General features: G+C 34.7%; 2 protein-coding genes across 2 annotated transcripts; one reads left to right on the forward strand and one right to left on the reverse strand.

The window, feature by feature from the left end:
* The first annotated feature begins 4,174 nt into the window (after positions 1 to 4,174).
* On the forward strand, positions 4,175 to 9,146 carry LOC107029845 (membrane protein of ER body 2-like). The gene is made up of 7 exons (XM_015231294.2): positions 4,175 to 4,443; positions 6,341 to 6,787; positions 6,875 to 6,958; positions 7,387 to 7,449; positions 7,680 to 7,880; positions 8,353 to 8,414; positions 8,511 to 9,146. Exons 1-7 carry the CDS (start codon positions 4,242 to 4,244, stop codon positions 8,943 to 8,945), a joined length of 1,494 nt encoding a protein of 497 aa, XP_015086780.1. The 5' UTR covers positions 4,175 to 4,241; the 3' UTR covers positions 8,946 to 9,146.
* A 1,778-nt stretch (positions 9,147 to 10,924) lies between these two features.
* On the reverse strand, positions 10,925 to 15,446 carry LOC107029421. The gene is made up of 2 exons (XM_015230830.2): positions 14,749 to 15,446; positions 10,925 to 12,677 (listed from the first exon to the last, which is right to left on the reverse strand). The coding sequence occupies exons 1-2, from the start codon at positions 14,988 to 14,990 to the stop codon at positions 11,282 to 11,284; spliced, it is 1,638 nt and encodes a 545-aa protein (XP_015086316.1). The 5' UTR covers positions 14,991 to 15,446; the 3' UTR covers positions 10,925 to 11,281.
* Positions 15,447 to 16,028: the final 582 nt, after the last annotated feature.

Consider the following 16,028-nt stretch of genomic DNA (forward strand, 5'->3'; position numbering starts at 1 on the left):
GGAAGAGAGCTTTGCTGAACAAGTGGGTGTTCAGAATCAAGACTGAACCAGATGGCAAAAGAAGGTTCAAGGCTCGTTTAGTGGTTAAAGGATATTCACAAAGGAAAGGTATTGATTATGCTGAAATATTTTCCCCTGTTGTGAAGTTAACCTCTATTCGAATTCTATTGAGTATTGTTGCATCAGAGAATTTGCATCTAGAGCAAATGGATGTAAAAACAGCATTTTTACATGGAGATCTGGACAAAGAGATGTATATGCAACAACCGGAAGGATTTGTGGTTCCAGGCAAGGAACACATGGTGTGCAAGCTCACCAGGAGCTTGTATGGGCTAAAGCAAGCACCAAGGCAGTGGTACAAGAAGTTTGACTCCTTCATGATCAAGAGATGATATGGCTGGCAGATTATCTGGAGGAATTGGGCAAGAAGCAGAGCGAGAAGATTCATTACTCAGATAGCCAGAGTGCCATACAGTTGTTGAAAAATCCAGTCTATCATTCGAAGACAAAGTCATCAGAAGGCGGTACCATTTCACTGGCAGGGCAGTAGAGGATGGCGATATATGCTTGGAGAATATAGAGGATGCAAAGAACCCGGCAGACATGTTGATGAAATGTGTTGATGTTGGGAAACTGGGGTTATGCAAAACCTCGGTTGGTCTTCTATAGTTGTTGCTACAGATGTTGCGGTGCGGTAAAGATGTTGATGATGAAGAGATTTTTCTTTTGAGAATGTATTTTTTGGATGACTGAATCAGTCTCCAAGTGGGAGAATTGTTAGGTTGTGGAGCCTGATTAATATATATAACTGTTTACGCGTTTTAACCTCCGCGGTGAGGTTTCCAGGGGGTTATGGGGGGCGGGAGCCCCCCATCTGAAGTAGGAATTCGGGGCAGCGCCCCGACCTAAATTTTAGGTTGTACTATTTATTCTCCATTTATTCTCTGTAACAAAAAATACTCTGATTTATTAATATATATATACCCCACCGTCGTGGAAGTTTACTCACGGGGTGTTACCACGAAATATTGGTTTTTCTCTTTCTCTCTCTAGATCTCTCATCTCTTTCTCAAGAAAGTTTTTGTGTTCTTCATTCATCAAGTGTGTTTGCGTGGATTCGATCTTAACAAGGAAAGTTGTTGTGATCCAAAAACCAGCAGCAACAGTAGCTCCAAAGAGCTATAACGAGGAGCAAAAAATTGGGTTAAAACCCATAATTAACGAGGCAGTAGCAGCAGCCTTTAAAAGGCTAAAAACTGAAAATTTTGGACTTCCAAAAAGTCCAATTCGAACTGCAGCAGCAACATCAATCAGAAGGCTGGGACATGGGCTGAAATAAAAATTTCAGCCGCCCTGTTTTCCTTAAGTTCCCTGCTATCATTTCTATTTTTTTCTTAACTTAGTTGAATCCTTTGGAGTTTTGCTTTATAAATTTCTGTTTCGTCATCTTTAAGTATTTAGATTTTCCAAAGTTCTTTTAATTTAAGCGACTTAAGCTCTTAGGCTAATTTGAGAATAATTTATATTCTTTCATATTTAGTAGTTAGCTTTGAATCCATATTTCGTGAATTTGAACTAGCCTTTTGGTTCAACATCAATAACTTGGATAATTATTAAGTCAAAAGATATTTTTGACGGTTTAACACCTTAAACATCTTCCTTACTTATCAAGTTAGTTGATCTTTATTTTTTTTCATAAAATAATTCTATCAAGTGACCTTAAGTTTTTTCTTAAAATTAGTCAGCTTTAAAATCTGTCGGTCAACTGCGTGTTAGCGGATTCTCTAAGGTGCCTAAACCCTTCCTTAGAGAATTAGTTGAACCCTTACCCAAAACTCTATTTTATTTAATATGTTTTCTTTCAAAAAATTTCATTTTAAATGGTTTTCTTATTTTTTCCTAAAAAATAGGTGGCGACTTTCCAAATTATAAATTTTTCCAAAACCTTTAACAAAAATTACCAAAGTTATGAAATCAGCTTCTAAACTTTTCAATTTTTGAAATCGGGTCTTAACAATTGTTTTGTCGATATTTATGATAATATTTTTAACTTATAATTTATAATTTAATTTAATAATTATAAAAAAAATATATAATTTTTTTTAAAAAAAAGTGGACCGTTCTGGCAAGCCTGTAGCCCACATACTTGTGGGTTGGACCAATCATTTCCTGGCCAGCACCAAAAATGGGCTAGCCCGGCCTGATCCGTAAAATGTCAAAGTTTGTAAGAGTTAGCTTGGATGAGATGAACTAGCCTATATTAACAGCTTTAATAAAAAATGAAGATATAATTATAAAACATAATTAAGTAAAACGTAGGTGAAATTTCTGCCGCTAAGTTAATTAAGGGCCCGTTTGGCCATAAATTTTCCAAATAATATTTGGAAAAAATTTGGCAAATAATGTTTGTCCATACAATTTGCCATAAGTTTGGCAAATAATGTTTGTCCATACAATTTGCCATTATTTGGCAAATATCCCAAATTTCTAAATACTAGTTTTTTCTAGTATTTGGGTCAATTCTTATTATTTGGGATATTTTGAAAATTAAAATTTTACCCCAATCTTTTATCCTTTACAAAAACACCCTCTTTAGTAGTTGCTTGCGTTGTATTACGTAGTTTTTTACGTGAATACTAAAATAGTGATGAAATGTTTAGTGAATATTAAATAATGATATGATTGTTGATGAAAATTATTAAAAATTGGCTATAGATAACAAAGTCATGTGTTTTGTCTACTTCACGATGTATGGAATGATACTTGTTGCACTCACTCCAAATTACCACATTGCTTTAATGTCATGGACACTATATGTTATTCTTGTAACGAACATCCAATTGACTTGTAATACAAACTTTTAGTTAGTTTTTAAAACTTGTGTGTATACATCATATTTTTCTAAAAAGGTGAAATATATTTTCCAAATCTTATGGCCAAACACATGGTGAAATTTCACTCAAATTTTCACTTAAATAATATTTACCAAGAATATTTGGAAATCTATATGACCAAACGCTAGCTAAAATGAGTAGGCCTCTTGTGTGAATCTCACATCTGAAATCAACTAAGTCAGGTCAACTATGTATGTAGATTGTAATGATGACCTAGTACTTGGATTTAAATATTAAGAAGTATACTAGTATTAAATTGCAAGAAACTTGACTAAAGACATTTAGACAGGTATAGCCACGTTGTAGACATTACATATAATTTATTCAAGTCTACACTAGATAGAAGAATCATTACCTGGAGACAATCTGTAATTTTCAAATATATGTCTAAAAACAACTACTCCAAGATCCTTTTTAAGATTATCATGTTCCTTTGTCCTTAGCATAACCAAAATCAATAGTTAAGTACGTACGTTCATGTATTGATGTGTAAGTTAATTATTTCGTATTTTTAATTAAAGTAAAGTTGGAATTTTTATCAAGGTAGAGGAATATTTACAGGGCTGCTGCACGTTAACTCATATATATGTATTACCATTGTATTTTTTTTATATATAAAATTATTTAAATTATAGACATGTGAACCTATGCTCAAAGTATCATACAGTGATTAATGCAATGATGATTAGATGATCCCTCTGAGTGAGATTAGAAACTTAAATGTTACATCTATTTTGCTTTTTTTTTTAGAATTGGGTAATACCTCTCTAAATGAATATTGTTAGCACTTAGCGTTTTAATTATTATTTTTTCTTCCAATCTTTCAAAGTCTCAAGTCTGTTATATTAAAATAAAATCCTAAAAGAAGATTATTTTATGTTTAATGATAAGAACCTAAAAATCAAATTTTATATCTTAAATTCATCTTTTCGGAACATATATAGCAACTCATCCCCTTTGTGAAATCATCGACACGCCCCTGCATTAAGAGAATTTAAATATGAAGAAGTCGATAGAGTTCAACATCTACTATATATATTTATAACTCCCGTCTAGAAAAAGAAAACACTTAATTATCATATCTCCTCTTGTATAGAACGAACGACCAAGTAGGCGTTTACATGTTTATTTCACACTTCTCTCCTAAGTCCTAACCACCTTCATTTATTACCTATTTCTTTATTAAAAAAAAACTAAAATAAGATTTAATAATTGACTAGATTGTTGTCTATTTATATCAAATGAATTTGGGTTTTAGAGAGATACAAGTTGAGTTGTGTAGCGTGCTGCATACCATTTCACAAGTCTTAGTGCCACACACCAAAAAAAAAAATCCAAATTGACATTATGGCAATGGAGGTGGCCCCCCAACACAACTGGGCAGAGATGGCGGAGGAGACGGTGGAGGAGGCACTCATCATACGTGGGGCTCGACGCTCTGCCAACGTTGATGGTGGTGGTGTTAATGAAGATAAAGTATCCTCTAGCAGTGATGAGGAAGAGGAGGCTAGCAAGGACAAGACTAAAAATAGCATCTACTTTAATGAAGGTAAAAAAACTTCTATCGTCTATACTGCTTTTACATCAATAGAACTGAGATGTCAATAACTTTTGTTTGGAGAGAGTAACAATTGATACATCCTAGATTTAAGAGTGAAAAAAGGATAGTATACTCTTGAACTATCATAGGTATGTAAATATTTTTGTAATACTTTTTGAGATATTGGTATTTTTATCATCAAAAAACTAGAACATATATGTTCTTTATACTAACGCATATACTTGTATCATAATTTTTATTCACCGATCTGATATTAATTTAAATATCAAATCAAAGGATAAGATTGTGTCACTTGTTCCAATTTAGTCTGCCAAATAAAGGCTTCTTAATTGAAGTTTGACTTTAGCTTTATACCAAATAAAGGATTTTGTGGGAATTTTTTTTTGGTATTACTATAATTGTCGCTTTATTATATCTAACGATAATAATAAATATAAGTATGTATAATCAATATTCTATATAAGTATAATTAAAAGTTTTATTAATTTTATACTTAACTAGATTAATTCAATTGTTGCTAAATAATATTGCATCAATATTAAGAATTATCTATTGTCAAAAATGTCTTTTTTATCGTAGTATAGCCCAGTTTCAAAGTCAGCTAATAGCTAGATTAAACTATAGTATAGGATGACGAAATTAGGATTTTAAAAATCAGAACCTCCTAGCAAGTTTATAGCTAACAAGACGTGACTGATATTGACCCTCCTCTCTATTTCCTTTGTTTTTTGTTATTATAATCTATAAATGTAGGCCACTTCAATTTTCCTCAAACCATTACTATTTCCTTTGTTTAACAATAATAGCTTAATTATTGATAAAAAAATATTTATTTATTAATAATTAACACTCTTAAAAAGGTAAATATTAATATCAATGATCGAACACACAATTCAAATAATTCGTTAATTACTATACTAAACATTAACAGTATCTGAAAGAGGGTCGATTTATTTTTCTCGCACACCACTCTAGGCAGTCTTACAGCGTCTGTAATACTTCAGCCTACTTACACCCACGAAAATTGACTAAGTATAAAAATACTTAAACAGTAGCGTCAAACAACCAACAGAATTTACAGGAACCAATCCCAACCTTTATTAACCTTTAAGTAATACAAAGGAAGGCTTCACGAATTAGTCTAAGGCTAGAAACACTCTGTTTTTGCCTTAGACGAATTTCCACCTTTAAATCAAAATTCTGCACAATGGCAGTTACATGCGGCGGTTACAAGTGACACCTGTCCGACACTTGTCAGCACAGGGTTCAAAACTAACTTTCCAACAGCTATATTTCCAACAGATAGAATCTAATTCAAATTACATTCTTATCTACACGAAATACTAATATTCTAACACTTAGAATATTTCAGCCAGCTTCCAACACTTAGAATATTTTAGCTGTCTTCCAACACTTAGTTTTATTTCAGCAATTTCGGGTGAACTGCCTTTGTTCCTGACATTGCCAAGTCTTCACAGCCTTGCCTCATCAAGTCAACATGCTGCCTTGTCAATGCCCTTAGCCCGCACGTAAGCCATGCGCGTTCAAGCTGCCTTGCCAACACCCAAGCACCTTGAACTTGTGTTGCACTGTTTTGCCATCATCCATGCCAAGACCAATGCCCAAGTCCTTGGCATGTCTGCACGTAGTTGGATCAAGTAGATTGCGGGTCTAACAGTATCACAATGTGTCAAAACTTGTATATATATTCACTATACAATACAATTTTTGTAGGAAAAATGAAATTTGGACCACGTTACCTCTGTATCCCAAACCTCATCTTATCTTAGTCCAAAATATTTATTTCGCGGACTGATACTAATTGGTGTAATAATTTCTATTTTATTTTGCTAGCTAGTGAAGTTAACTTACCTTTTCCTTTCAGTAATTGTTCTCAATGGTGAAAGTCATGGTAATGGAGATACTATTTCTGGTCCACCTTCACTAGGACACGATGAGTCAGAAAATCCCAAGGGTGAAATAATTTCTGATGTATGTAAGCCACTTTTATATGGACAAAATGATAGGGAAAATCCCAAGGGTGAAATTCTTGCACAAGCAACTACTTCTTCAATCAGCAAAGGAAGTGGAAATGAAACAATCATTGAAGAACAAGTTGAGGAAGAAACTGTTGAGTTGGAGTTTTTTGACACAACATCAGTTGATAAGCTAAAACACACACATAATGCATACTGTCCCAAGTGCAATTCTCATATAACTAAAGTTGTCCTTCGAAGGGTAAAACGAGAAAGAAGGATTATAATTGAAACTCATGGCCAAAAATCTGAGCTACTTGGATGCCTCTCATGCTTCAGTGTTTTCGTACGTATAGGTATATATGTATATATCTACAACTTCTATTTTCTTATGATCAACACATGATGATGACTGGTATGTGTATCTTGTTCAATTTATGCAGGAAAGAAGCTCAATCCATTCCCGATATTTGGAAATGGAGGAGGAACTATTAGTACAGAACCACATCTCCCTAACATAAATGAAGGTATTTAGTCATGATAACTACTTTCATGTATGATTAGTTGAGTCATTCATTTGTACCACTTTCTAGTTCAAAGAGTTGTGGATAACATTAGCACAATGCATTTGCTTAGCTGATCAACCCTATAAGTTGGAGTTTTGTATTTTCACATGTATTACTTTACTTCATCAAATTAGTATTGTTAAACATTCTTGATATTGTTAGTTACCTGCCCTGTGTCTCTCAACATTCTTGTAACACGAAAAACATCTTAATCTTCTCTTTTAGCCAGTTTCAACATTTGAACATGCATATTGGTTAGTGCTTAACATGTCAATGGCAACAAGTTCTACATGTACTGCATTACTTGTTGAAAGTGACATGAGGTGAAGACTTTTTCCTGTGTTTTATTTTCTTTCTACTTATCTTTGGGAAATCGGATTACTTTTCAGGTGGCTTCATTCCAGGGATAATGCCTCCCAAGAAATCACCAACTGAAATTATAGAGGATAAAGGTGAGTTCGATGGAAAACTTTAAGATATGTAGCACAACATTTGTTTTCCAGTACTCGTGTGGTGCATCAGATTTTTCCAATCCTATACATGTATCATTTGAACATTATTGCTTCAGCATCTATAGTTGTATGTCAGTTGAGTATTGTGAAACATTAGAGATTAGGTGTTCATATTATGTTACAAAGTTTGTAGGGAAATATGTTTTCATAGATATAGCTATATAATGCAGGAGATGATTGCCGAATTCCTATATTGGAAGACCCAAGAGCTTCTCCATCAACGGTGAATCCCAGCTACCCACGAAGACCAGTTGAAGTTAAAGATTCCAGATCACTGGAGATCGTAAAATGCATAGTATATGGAGGTTTAATTGAAGCAATCACAAGCTTGGGTATTGTATCCTCTGCAGCTGCATCTGATGCTGACACAAGTAAGTTATTGAGACTTTACTTCGATGCTGAGCTTGTTAAAGAAATGGACTTTGGGCCTAACTAGCTCAACCCCAATTTCTAACTCACGGGGGAGGATCTTTCAAGACCATATAAGTAGTAAAGTAGACTATGTCTCCCAACTCAACCCCACCCCCTCCTGCAATTGGAGCATGGTTACTATAATATTGGGACCCAACATGGGGTAGCCTTACTTGACCCCAAAAGCTAGATCATGAAAGAAAGATCTCCCAAGTCCTCATCCCACCATCGATGTGGGACTCAATTACAGAGCTACTACAACTGAAAAACCAAGAATTATGACTTCTATGGATTTGGATAGTGCTGATGCTTAATTGCTTATAACAAAGCTAATAAAACTGGAAAAAAACACACGAGGGTTTTAATTCTTTTCGGTCCTATATCTTGACAGAATAAGAATGGCTTACGTATAGATTTATCTTGATACTGCAGTGAAGATTGTTACTATTGGAGTGGCGAATTTGATAGGTGGACTTTTTGTCATTTGTCAAAATGTAAGTATTGTCTTGTTTACACTTGTTGACTCTTGTTCTACCTTCCTTTCTGCTTCTGCTTTAGTTCTTGCTTCTTAACTATTCTTAAACTTGCAGTTGGTGGACTTGAAATATAGTGTTGGAGGAGGTTCCAATTACCAAGTAGATCGATATGGAGAACTACTTGGCCAAAGAAAACATTTCCCCCTTCATGCTACTTTTGCAATTTTGTCATATTTTGTGTTTGGACTTATCCCCCCTGTAATATATGGCTTCACATTTCGGAAGAGTGATGACAGGGACTACAAGCTTATAGCAGTTGCCGTGGCTTCTCTACTGTGTGTTATCATACTTGCTGCTGCAAAGGCCTATACACAAGCAGCAAATAAGTTCAGTAAATACTTCAAGACTATTTTGTCTTATGTTATAGCTGCAGGTATGGTATCCGGTGTTGGTTATGCAGCAGGTCATTTGATTAAGAGGCTCATGGATGACATGGGATGGTTTGACTCAAAGCCGATTTCACAAAATCCAGTCTGGGCATCCTATTGACATCTTCTCTGTGTTGTTAAATCCTGAATTCCTTCTTCGGCGAGCTTTAGAACCTCTGAGAATTTGGTTTAAATGAGTTTTTGTATTCTTTGTTCCTATGTGATATTCTGGTGGATGTTTTTGTAGCCTCCACTTGTGGTATTCAACTTGGTCTCAATTTTCCTGGGATTGTTCCCTGTTATAATATTTACTAGTTTCCGAGCACGCGCGTTGCGCGTGTAACCCATGAGTATATTATTTCTTAAAAGATAATATTACTAAATAATAAAATATGTCTAATTGAGATTTCTTACTTTGTTTAACTACTAATTGTGACACTCCAATTTTCTGCCCTGCTAGTAAATGCATCGAAATAATAATATGAAAAATTAATAAAATAAACTTCGTTTATAATTCAAAAATAAGTTTAGAAAGCAAAAAGGAAAAATAGCAACTATCTAAATTAAATTTCTCGATAGTTCCGTTTTATTGGTAGAATAATGTTAGAAGAAATAGTGTAAGATTAACTTTGAGTGAAAGGAAAACAAAACCTTTCAACTTTTTTACTTTGCCTTTTGAATCTCCTGATAATTATGTTTAAAGTATTGTATTAAATTTTTATCCACAAACACTTTAAACTAATTAGTTAACTATAAATATTTAAAACTATGATGTAAAAAGTCTTATTATTTATATTTTGAAAATCAGAATATTTATGAATAACTACTATTTTTATCTAAAATTTAATTTTCTCTTCATACATAACTTATCCACCATTAATCTAATATTATATGTTTCACCTTTTTTTTTTCCATAAAAAGAAAAGAAAAGAGTAAACATCCTATTTTATCACATTCATTCTTAAAGATGAAAATTAATGTATATGTAAAATTATAAGTACGAAGCAAAAAAAAAAAAAAAAAAAAAAAGATACAGATGAGCAAGATAATTAGGCATTTCATTTTATTTTTGTCTCCATAGTGAAACTGAACATTTGAGCATACAAAATACAAATATGAATTTAGAGCAACTTGCTAATAAAACAAGAATTCAACTATATGAAGAGACACAAAAAAGTCTTATTATAATTCTTACTACAAATAAGTATAGAACTAACACATCAAGTTCCGATGCTTCAGTAATTGAATTCTTGTCTATTCTCGTGACTGCAGAAGGGAATCTCACAACTTTCACCTCAAATTGTGACATTATTTCACATGTTTAGAGTTCCTACACACAAGAATTGTAGGAGTGGTAAATAAAAGTTTTTCTTGAAAAAGTTAAATTTATAGAACAAAATTTTGGAAACATGAAAAGTCACATGAATTATTGTTAAAATAAATATAAAAAAGATAGAGATGAAATTTTATTTTAAAGATACATGAATCTACTTTGTTAAAATAAATATAAAAAAAATAGAGATGAAATTTAATTTTAAAGATACATGAATCTACTTTAATTTCTTGTCTATAAGGAATAATTACTCATTTTTATTTTATTTACATTTGTGTTAGAAATTTGAAAGGTCAAGATTAGGAAATGAGAATAAGAAGATTATAAAAGTTTTAATTTATTAGAGGGGCAAAATAGTAATTCAACTTTTAAGTTTTGAGCTTCATGCTTATAATAATATATGATAAAACTTACTTGGGTGGGTATACACAGTTGTATTATCTTTTATTGTGTTGTATTATATCAATATTAAGTTTATAAGTGGACAGAGGTGGTGGGGATCCGTTTTTTGAAAATGGTGTGCTTGGGGGACATTACAAGTGCACTGTTTTGTAAGGCTAAAATATTTTCTGAACCTTTCACAACTCTGATGGAATATGTGGTAATGTTGAAAGTATAAAGTATTCTCGTTGCGGTTTTAACAAAGTAAGTATTCCATAAGGCAATAGGAAATAGTATAGACAGTGGAGTTGGACAATCAGTTTATGACAGTAATATTAAGGATATTTCACCTAGTGTACCTCGATATTCAACGAGCTCTTCTAATATAAAATTAGCAACATATAAACTAACAAAGATTTCATAAAAGGTAGACAACTCAACAGATGATAAAGAAAGAAATATTTTTTTTTTAGGCTATCTGTACTTTATCTCATCCACTAAAAAGTACTTTCTTCTACTATTAATAAGAGGCACACATGTCATGAAGACATGTGTGCTTGCAGCCATAAATTTAAGTATCCCATAGATCCTCAGCTGTACATCACAGATGATTAGACTGCCTTTACTAAAATTTTCTTCTTCTCGAAATACCTTTGCACATGTAGTCACTATAATTAGTTACAGTGTAAGCCCAAAGAAGGAGAGCTTGGCTCAAAAGAATGATTTTATCTAAAGTTTGTAAATCAGAAATTCCATTTTGGTGATGAATTTGCTGAACTTTGACGGGGTCTGGTCTGTGGCTCCAAGTTGTTCCGTTTCTTCATGATTGAAGATACCGTTGGGTTAAAATAGTCACTACTCCTTTGAGAATTCGCCCCTTGGGAGTAGACTTTCCTTCCTTGCATGCTGCTCCTCTGCTGTTGTTGTAGCATTGCTCTGCGAGCACCCGCATTTTGTTTGGCTGTTCCCCATCTGTTGTGGTTCACACAACTTTGGCTCCTCCCTACCTGTTGAAACCTTCTTCCCTCTTTAGGACTTGGAAAATTTCGACTTTCAGCAGTTTCCGCAGAATACATTGTAATCTCTCCGTCACTACTGTATCCATTTTCCATTTCCAATATCCTTATAGAAGAACAACTTGATTGAACTTCACTCTGGATCCCATTTACAGATCCAGTTGAAGCAATCTCAGCATCTGCCACAGGATTGGATTGCCATATAGTACCTTTTCTAACTGGATGCTCCAAGGGAGGTTTGTTGACAAAATTTTCACCAAAGCTGGAACGGATTCTTCTGGCAGGTTGCGGTGAGCCAGAAAATTTTGCAACCCTGGGTGGAAAGTTGATATCTAAAAGCTGGATGTGAGTACCTTCCTTCATCTTAACTGGTACTGAAGTTAAATTTGGTGACTCATAAATTTCAGGAGTTGGAATTCCATGTACACTACTGACAGCATGAGGATCAGTAATTAATGCTTCCCCTTCCATATTAGTTGCAACTGCGGAACAGCTTGGGCCAGACTGCTCTCGAGGTTTTGACAATCTGTTTGATGATGATGGAGTCCCCCCATTTTCAGCTTCAGTTGACTTAAAAACACGCCTCATCGTGAAGGAAGCACAAGAATGATCACTCTTTTGACCAGCTGACATCAACCGAATTATTGGTAACTTGGGTTTGTTGAGGTCATCAAGGTTGCCCTCCCAATGCTGGTTTAACCAGTCACATATTATGGGGATAGGTATACCAAATTGCATGGGACATTCCTTCTTCCTTGATGATGAAGAGGATGCTGAAGTGGTTGAGGATTTTGAGTTGGGAGATGTCGCAAGCTTCATAGGGTCACATACCATGAATGCAAGATTGCCATGAGCATCAAAACCAGCAGAACCTGGCCTCCAGCTTATGCCATCAGTTGACAGCTTTATAAGATTATCAGTGGCTATTATCACTTTTCCTTCACCAACTGCCAACTCCTTTTCCTCACTATATCCTAGCAGGTAAATGACATTACCTAGCTCCAAATTAGGTTTGGAACAAGTTTTTAGGTAGTGAGGCTGCTGAAGATGTGCATTTGTGTCTCCATCCATGACATCAAGGCCAACTATTGTCAGATCTAATATAGAACTGGTTATAAAGAATCTGCAATAGAAGGGTATAAAATCAGATGCATGAAATTGAGACAGCTAGCAAAAGGCAGAACTTGTGTTACCAATGGACAAAATTATAAAGAACTAGAATGCATAAAAGCATTCACTTATCAGCTAGCTAAAAATTTTAAGATGTACTGAATGTAACTTATAGTCACTCAAACGTTATGTTCTTCCCCAGATAGAATGCCCATTGATCTTCAGAAATACATCAGATTCTAGTGAACTATTTACATGATCTTCATCCTATCCTTCGAGTTTCTTCATCTCTCTGTGAAATAGATCACCACATGCAAAAATTGTACACAGGGATTTCTTAACTTTGTTTTCAGAAGATCATATGTGATATTAATGCATGATACTCTTTGTGAAGCTGCTTTATTTTCGTATTCTATGAAACCAGAGCACACACAAGCAAGACACCAATTCTATTGCGCACACACATGGTACAAGAGTCATAATTAAATTCGACCCGCGAGACCGGTCGGTTCAGCCGGCATGGGACCGCGCCAAACCGGGTCGGGTCGACTGGGACATAAAACTGAACTGTCCCATCCCACGTCCCCGAACCCCCTACCAACCCGCCCCACCACACGGGACTGGGACGGTCTCAAGCCGGTAATGGGCCAAGCTGGTCCCCTTGCCAGGCCTAGTCATGACCCATCTGATAACCTCCATGTTGGAACACCAACTAGCCGAAATACCAGATATCATAATACCATGAATTAAATGAGTTAACAAAATTGTCAAGACTTCTGTTAAAATGTCAGCACTAGTAACTAACAATCTAAATTTCATCAATGTGTGATTAGGTCGGAAAAAGAAATATCCATCACAAATCCAGATCTAATTTATGACAGACTATATTTTGACAACCTTGTTAGTACATACGTTATTTTGAAATTTCGGCGACTCTGTGCAAGAAACTCCGCATAACAATCATCAGAGACACAGTAGAAACTATCTCATACTCAAACCTTGACCAACTTTTTAAGAAACTCCCCCATCTTTTCGGTAATAGGGTCGTAGACAGCTAAATACAATCCTGTGATGCTAGTTATTCCATTTCTAATAATCAGCGATCGTGAGGTTCTTATTTATTCATTTTCCCTCTCTAGGAGGCAAATGGTACAAGCTAAATTCAATACACAAATACAGACAAGCTTTCTGCCTTCTGCTAGTATGAAGCAATTTCATGAATTAACATCCTCACGGGCTTAACAGAAACAAAGGGATCAGGGAGATTATTGACCATCTTTCTGCTGAGTTAGATACATAGCAACAGCTTCCATTATGGTCACAAAAGTTTGAATACTAACAAATGAAACATTAGCAGCTGCTTCTTCCTTGACCTCATACTCAATCGTGGCTTTGGTGATGCATGTTGTTTTAGACTTCTCTATGACATCAAAGCGGACCTGAAAGAACGTGAATCCGTGATCAAGAATCCCACCTTCCACCACCAGAGCTACTTTTACCTTATTCTCATCATCCACAACAGTAAATCTTTCCTTGGAATAGGTAAACAGCGGAGTGCCAGGTGGAAAGGTTAGTTTAAGGACTGTCCGAGTACCGCCATCACCTTCAATTACATCAACCTTGTGTAGGACATGAGGGAGCTCTTTGACCACAATATTGGCCAGTTGAAGCGTGCCATAGACCTTCCAGGCTTCACTGGCAGGCACAGCTACTTCAATCTCTTCAGAAATTGTTCCAAACATAATATTTGGTGGAAGGACACTAATAGTTCAAAGATAGAAGTGTTTAACTGACTGAATATGCTCTTTCATGTTACCCCCTATATATACATATAAATTCCAAATCAAGACAAAATTGCACGCAAAGATAATAAAGTTTCAGAGATACCAAACACTCTGGTTAAAGCCAGCCGACCAATTATTCAATGCAGTTTTTTAGGTATAACCAACATCTGTTAGGGCCTAACAACAACTACAACTAATTTTATACTAATGGAACTCCAAGTCTGGAGGTAAAGGGTAGAGGAAAACCTTTTATCTTTTAGTGTGTGAACAATACGATACAATAACTGTTACTAGACGGACCTGTGAGGGAAAAGGCAAGCGGCGACACCATTTTGGAGGCGGATCTCAGCAGCTTCAGCAGCAGCAACAGAAGGGAGAATAGCATGAGTAGTGAGCAAAAGATTCCGGTGGATCAAGAAACCAGTAGCAGCACCAGCAATATGTACCATAGCAGGACCTTTAGTAGAAAAAATGGAAGCTTTCATTCTCTCAGACTTGCCACCACCATTACAGAAACACCAAGAATCTACCAAAACCCCCATTTTTTTTTTTAGGTGAAAACTCAAAATGGGGTTTTTCTTTTTCACAATTGATCCAGAATTGAAGCTAAAAATAACATATTTTCCAGCTCACAATGAGTGTTTTGTCACTCCAAGTAGCCTCACACTTGTGTACAGTCTATAGCATTATTCTGTTGTATGGTTGATAGAGAAAGATGGTACTTTTTGGTTAGTTTTGGGTAGTTGTTAGAGAGAAAAGTGGGACAAGAAGCTGGTAAAACGCTAAAAATGGGACCTTTGTTATCCTAAATATCGGAGAAAGTAAAATGTATTGTCTGAAAGAAGAAGAAAGACTGAAACTGGAAACACGGCTACTTCTCGCCCTCTTTTTCTTCCTTTATTTTTTTTTTCAAATTAGGGAGGCGTTATTGGCATATTTCATGAATAATTTTGTCATAGAAATGGAGGTTCCACTGTGTAAAAAATTTCTAAGAAACTAAAATTACGTATTATGCTATAATGAATTATATTATATAGTATTGTATATTTATACTATGTTTTTTGATAAATATATTATATAGTATTGTACATTTATATAATGTTCTTTGATAAATATCATATATGGACAGTGTATATTATTTTTAATTGTTACTGACATTCTACTTATCTAGACTATAGAATTAACTCCTACCTTTGAAATAGAATAAGACTTTTTAAGATATCACGAAGGAGGATTTGTGAGTTATTTTAATAAGTGTTAAAGTTAAGAAAGTTGTGGTATAAAAGTTGTTCTAAATGTCAAAGAGGAATTCTATGAGATTTTGGGTCAAGTGTTCATCGATTTTCTCCCGGTATATTAGGAGTTAGAGTCAAGAAAATTGTGAATGATTTAGTGCGTTGAAAACTAGACTTATAAATCTTCGATTTGATAGTTCATAGACATTATAACTCCTCATATATTGAGAGAAAATCAATGAGACATATAATCGAAAGTCTCTGAAAATTTCTTAACTACACTAACAATAACTTTTGTCGACTTTTATTTCACAACTTTCTTAACTTTAACACTTAGCATACAAA

The sequence above is a fragment of the Solanum pennellii genome, chromosome 9 (genome assembly GCF_001406875.1).
Source record: "Solanum pennellii chromosome 9, SPENNV200".
NCBI classification, from domain to species: Eukaryota; Viridiplantae; Streptophyta; class Magnoliopsida; order Solanales; family Solanaceae; genus Solanum; species Solanum pennellii.

Bases quoted from the DNA above. Each gene is read 5' to 3' on its own strand.
- LOC107029845 (XM_015231294.2), top strand. From the start codon at position 4,242: ATGGCAATGGAGGTGGCCCCCCAACACAACTGGGCAGAGATGGCGGAG. The intron at 4,444-6,340 runs GTAAAAAAACTT...TTTTCCTTTCAG, and splicing joins TAGCATCTACTTTAATGAAG to TAATTGTTCTCAATGGTGAA. The intron at 8,415-8,510 runs GTAAGTATTGTC...TTAAACTTGCAG, and splicing joins TTTTTGTCATTTGTCAAAAT to TTGGTGGACTTGAAATATAG.
- LOC107029421 (XM_015230830.2), bottom strand. From the start codon at position 14,990: ATGGGGGTTTTGGTAGATTCTTGGTGTTTCTGTAATGGTGGTGGCAAG. The intron at 12,678-14,748 runs GTCCGTCTAGTA...CTTCTATTGCAG, and splicing joins GCTTGCCTTTTCCCTCACAG to ATTCTTTATAACCAGTTCTA.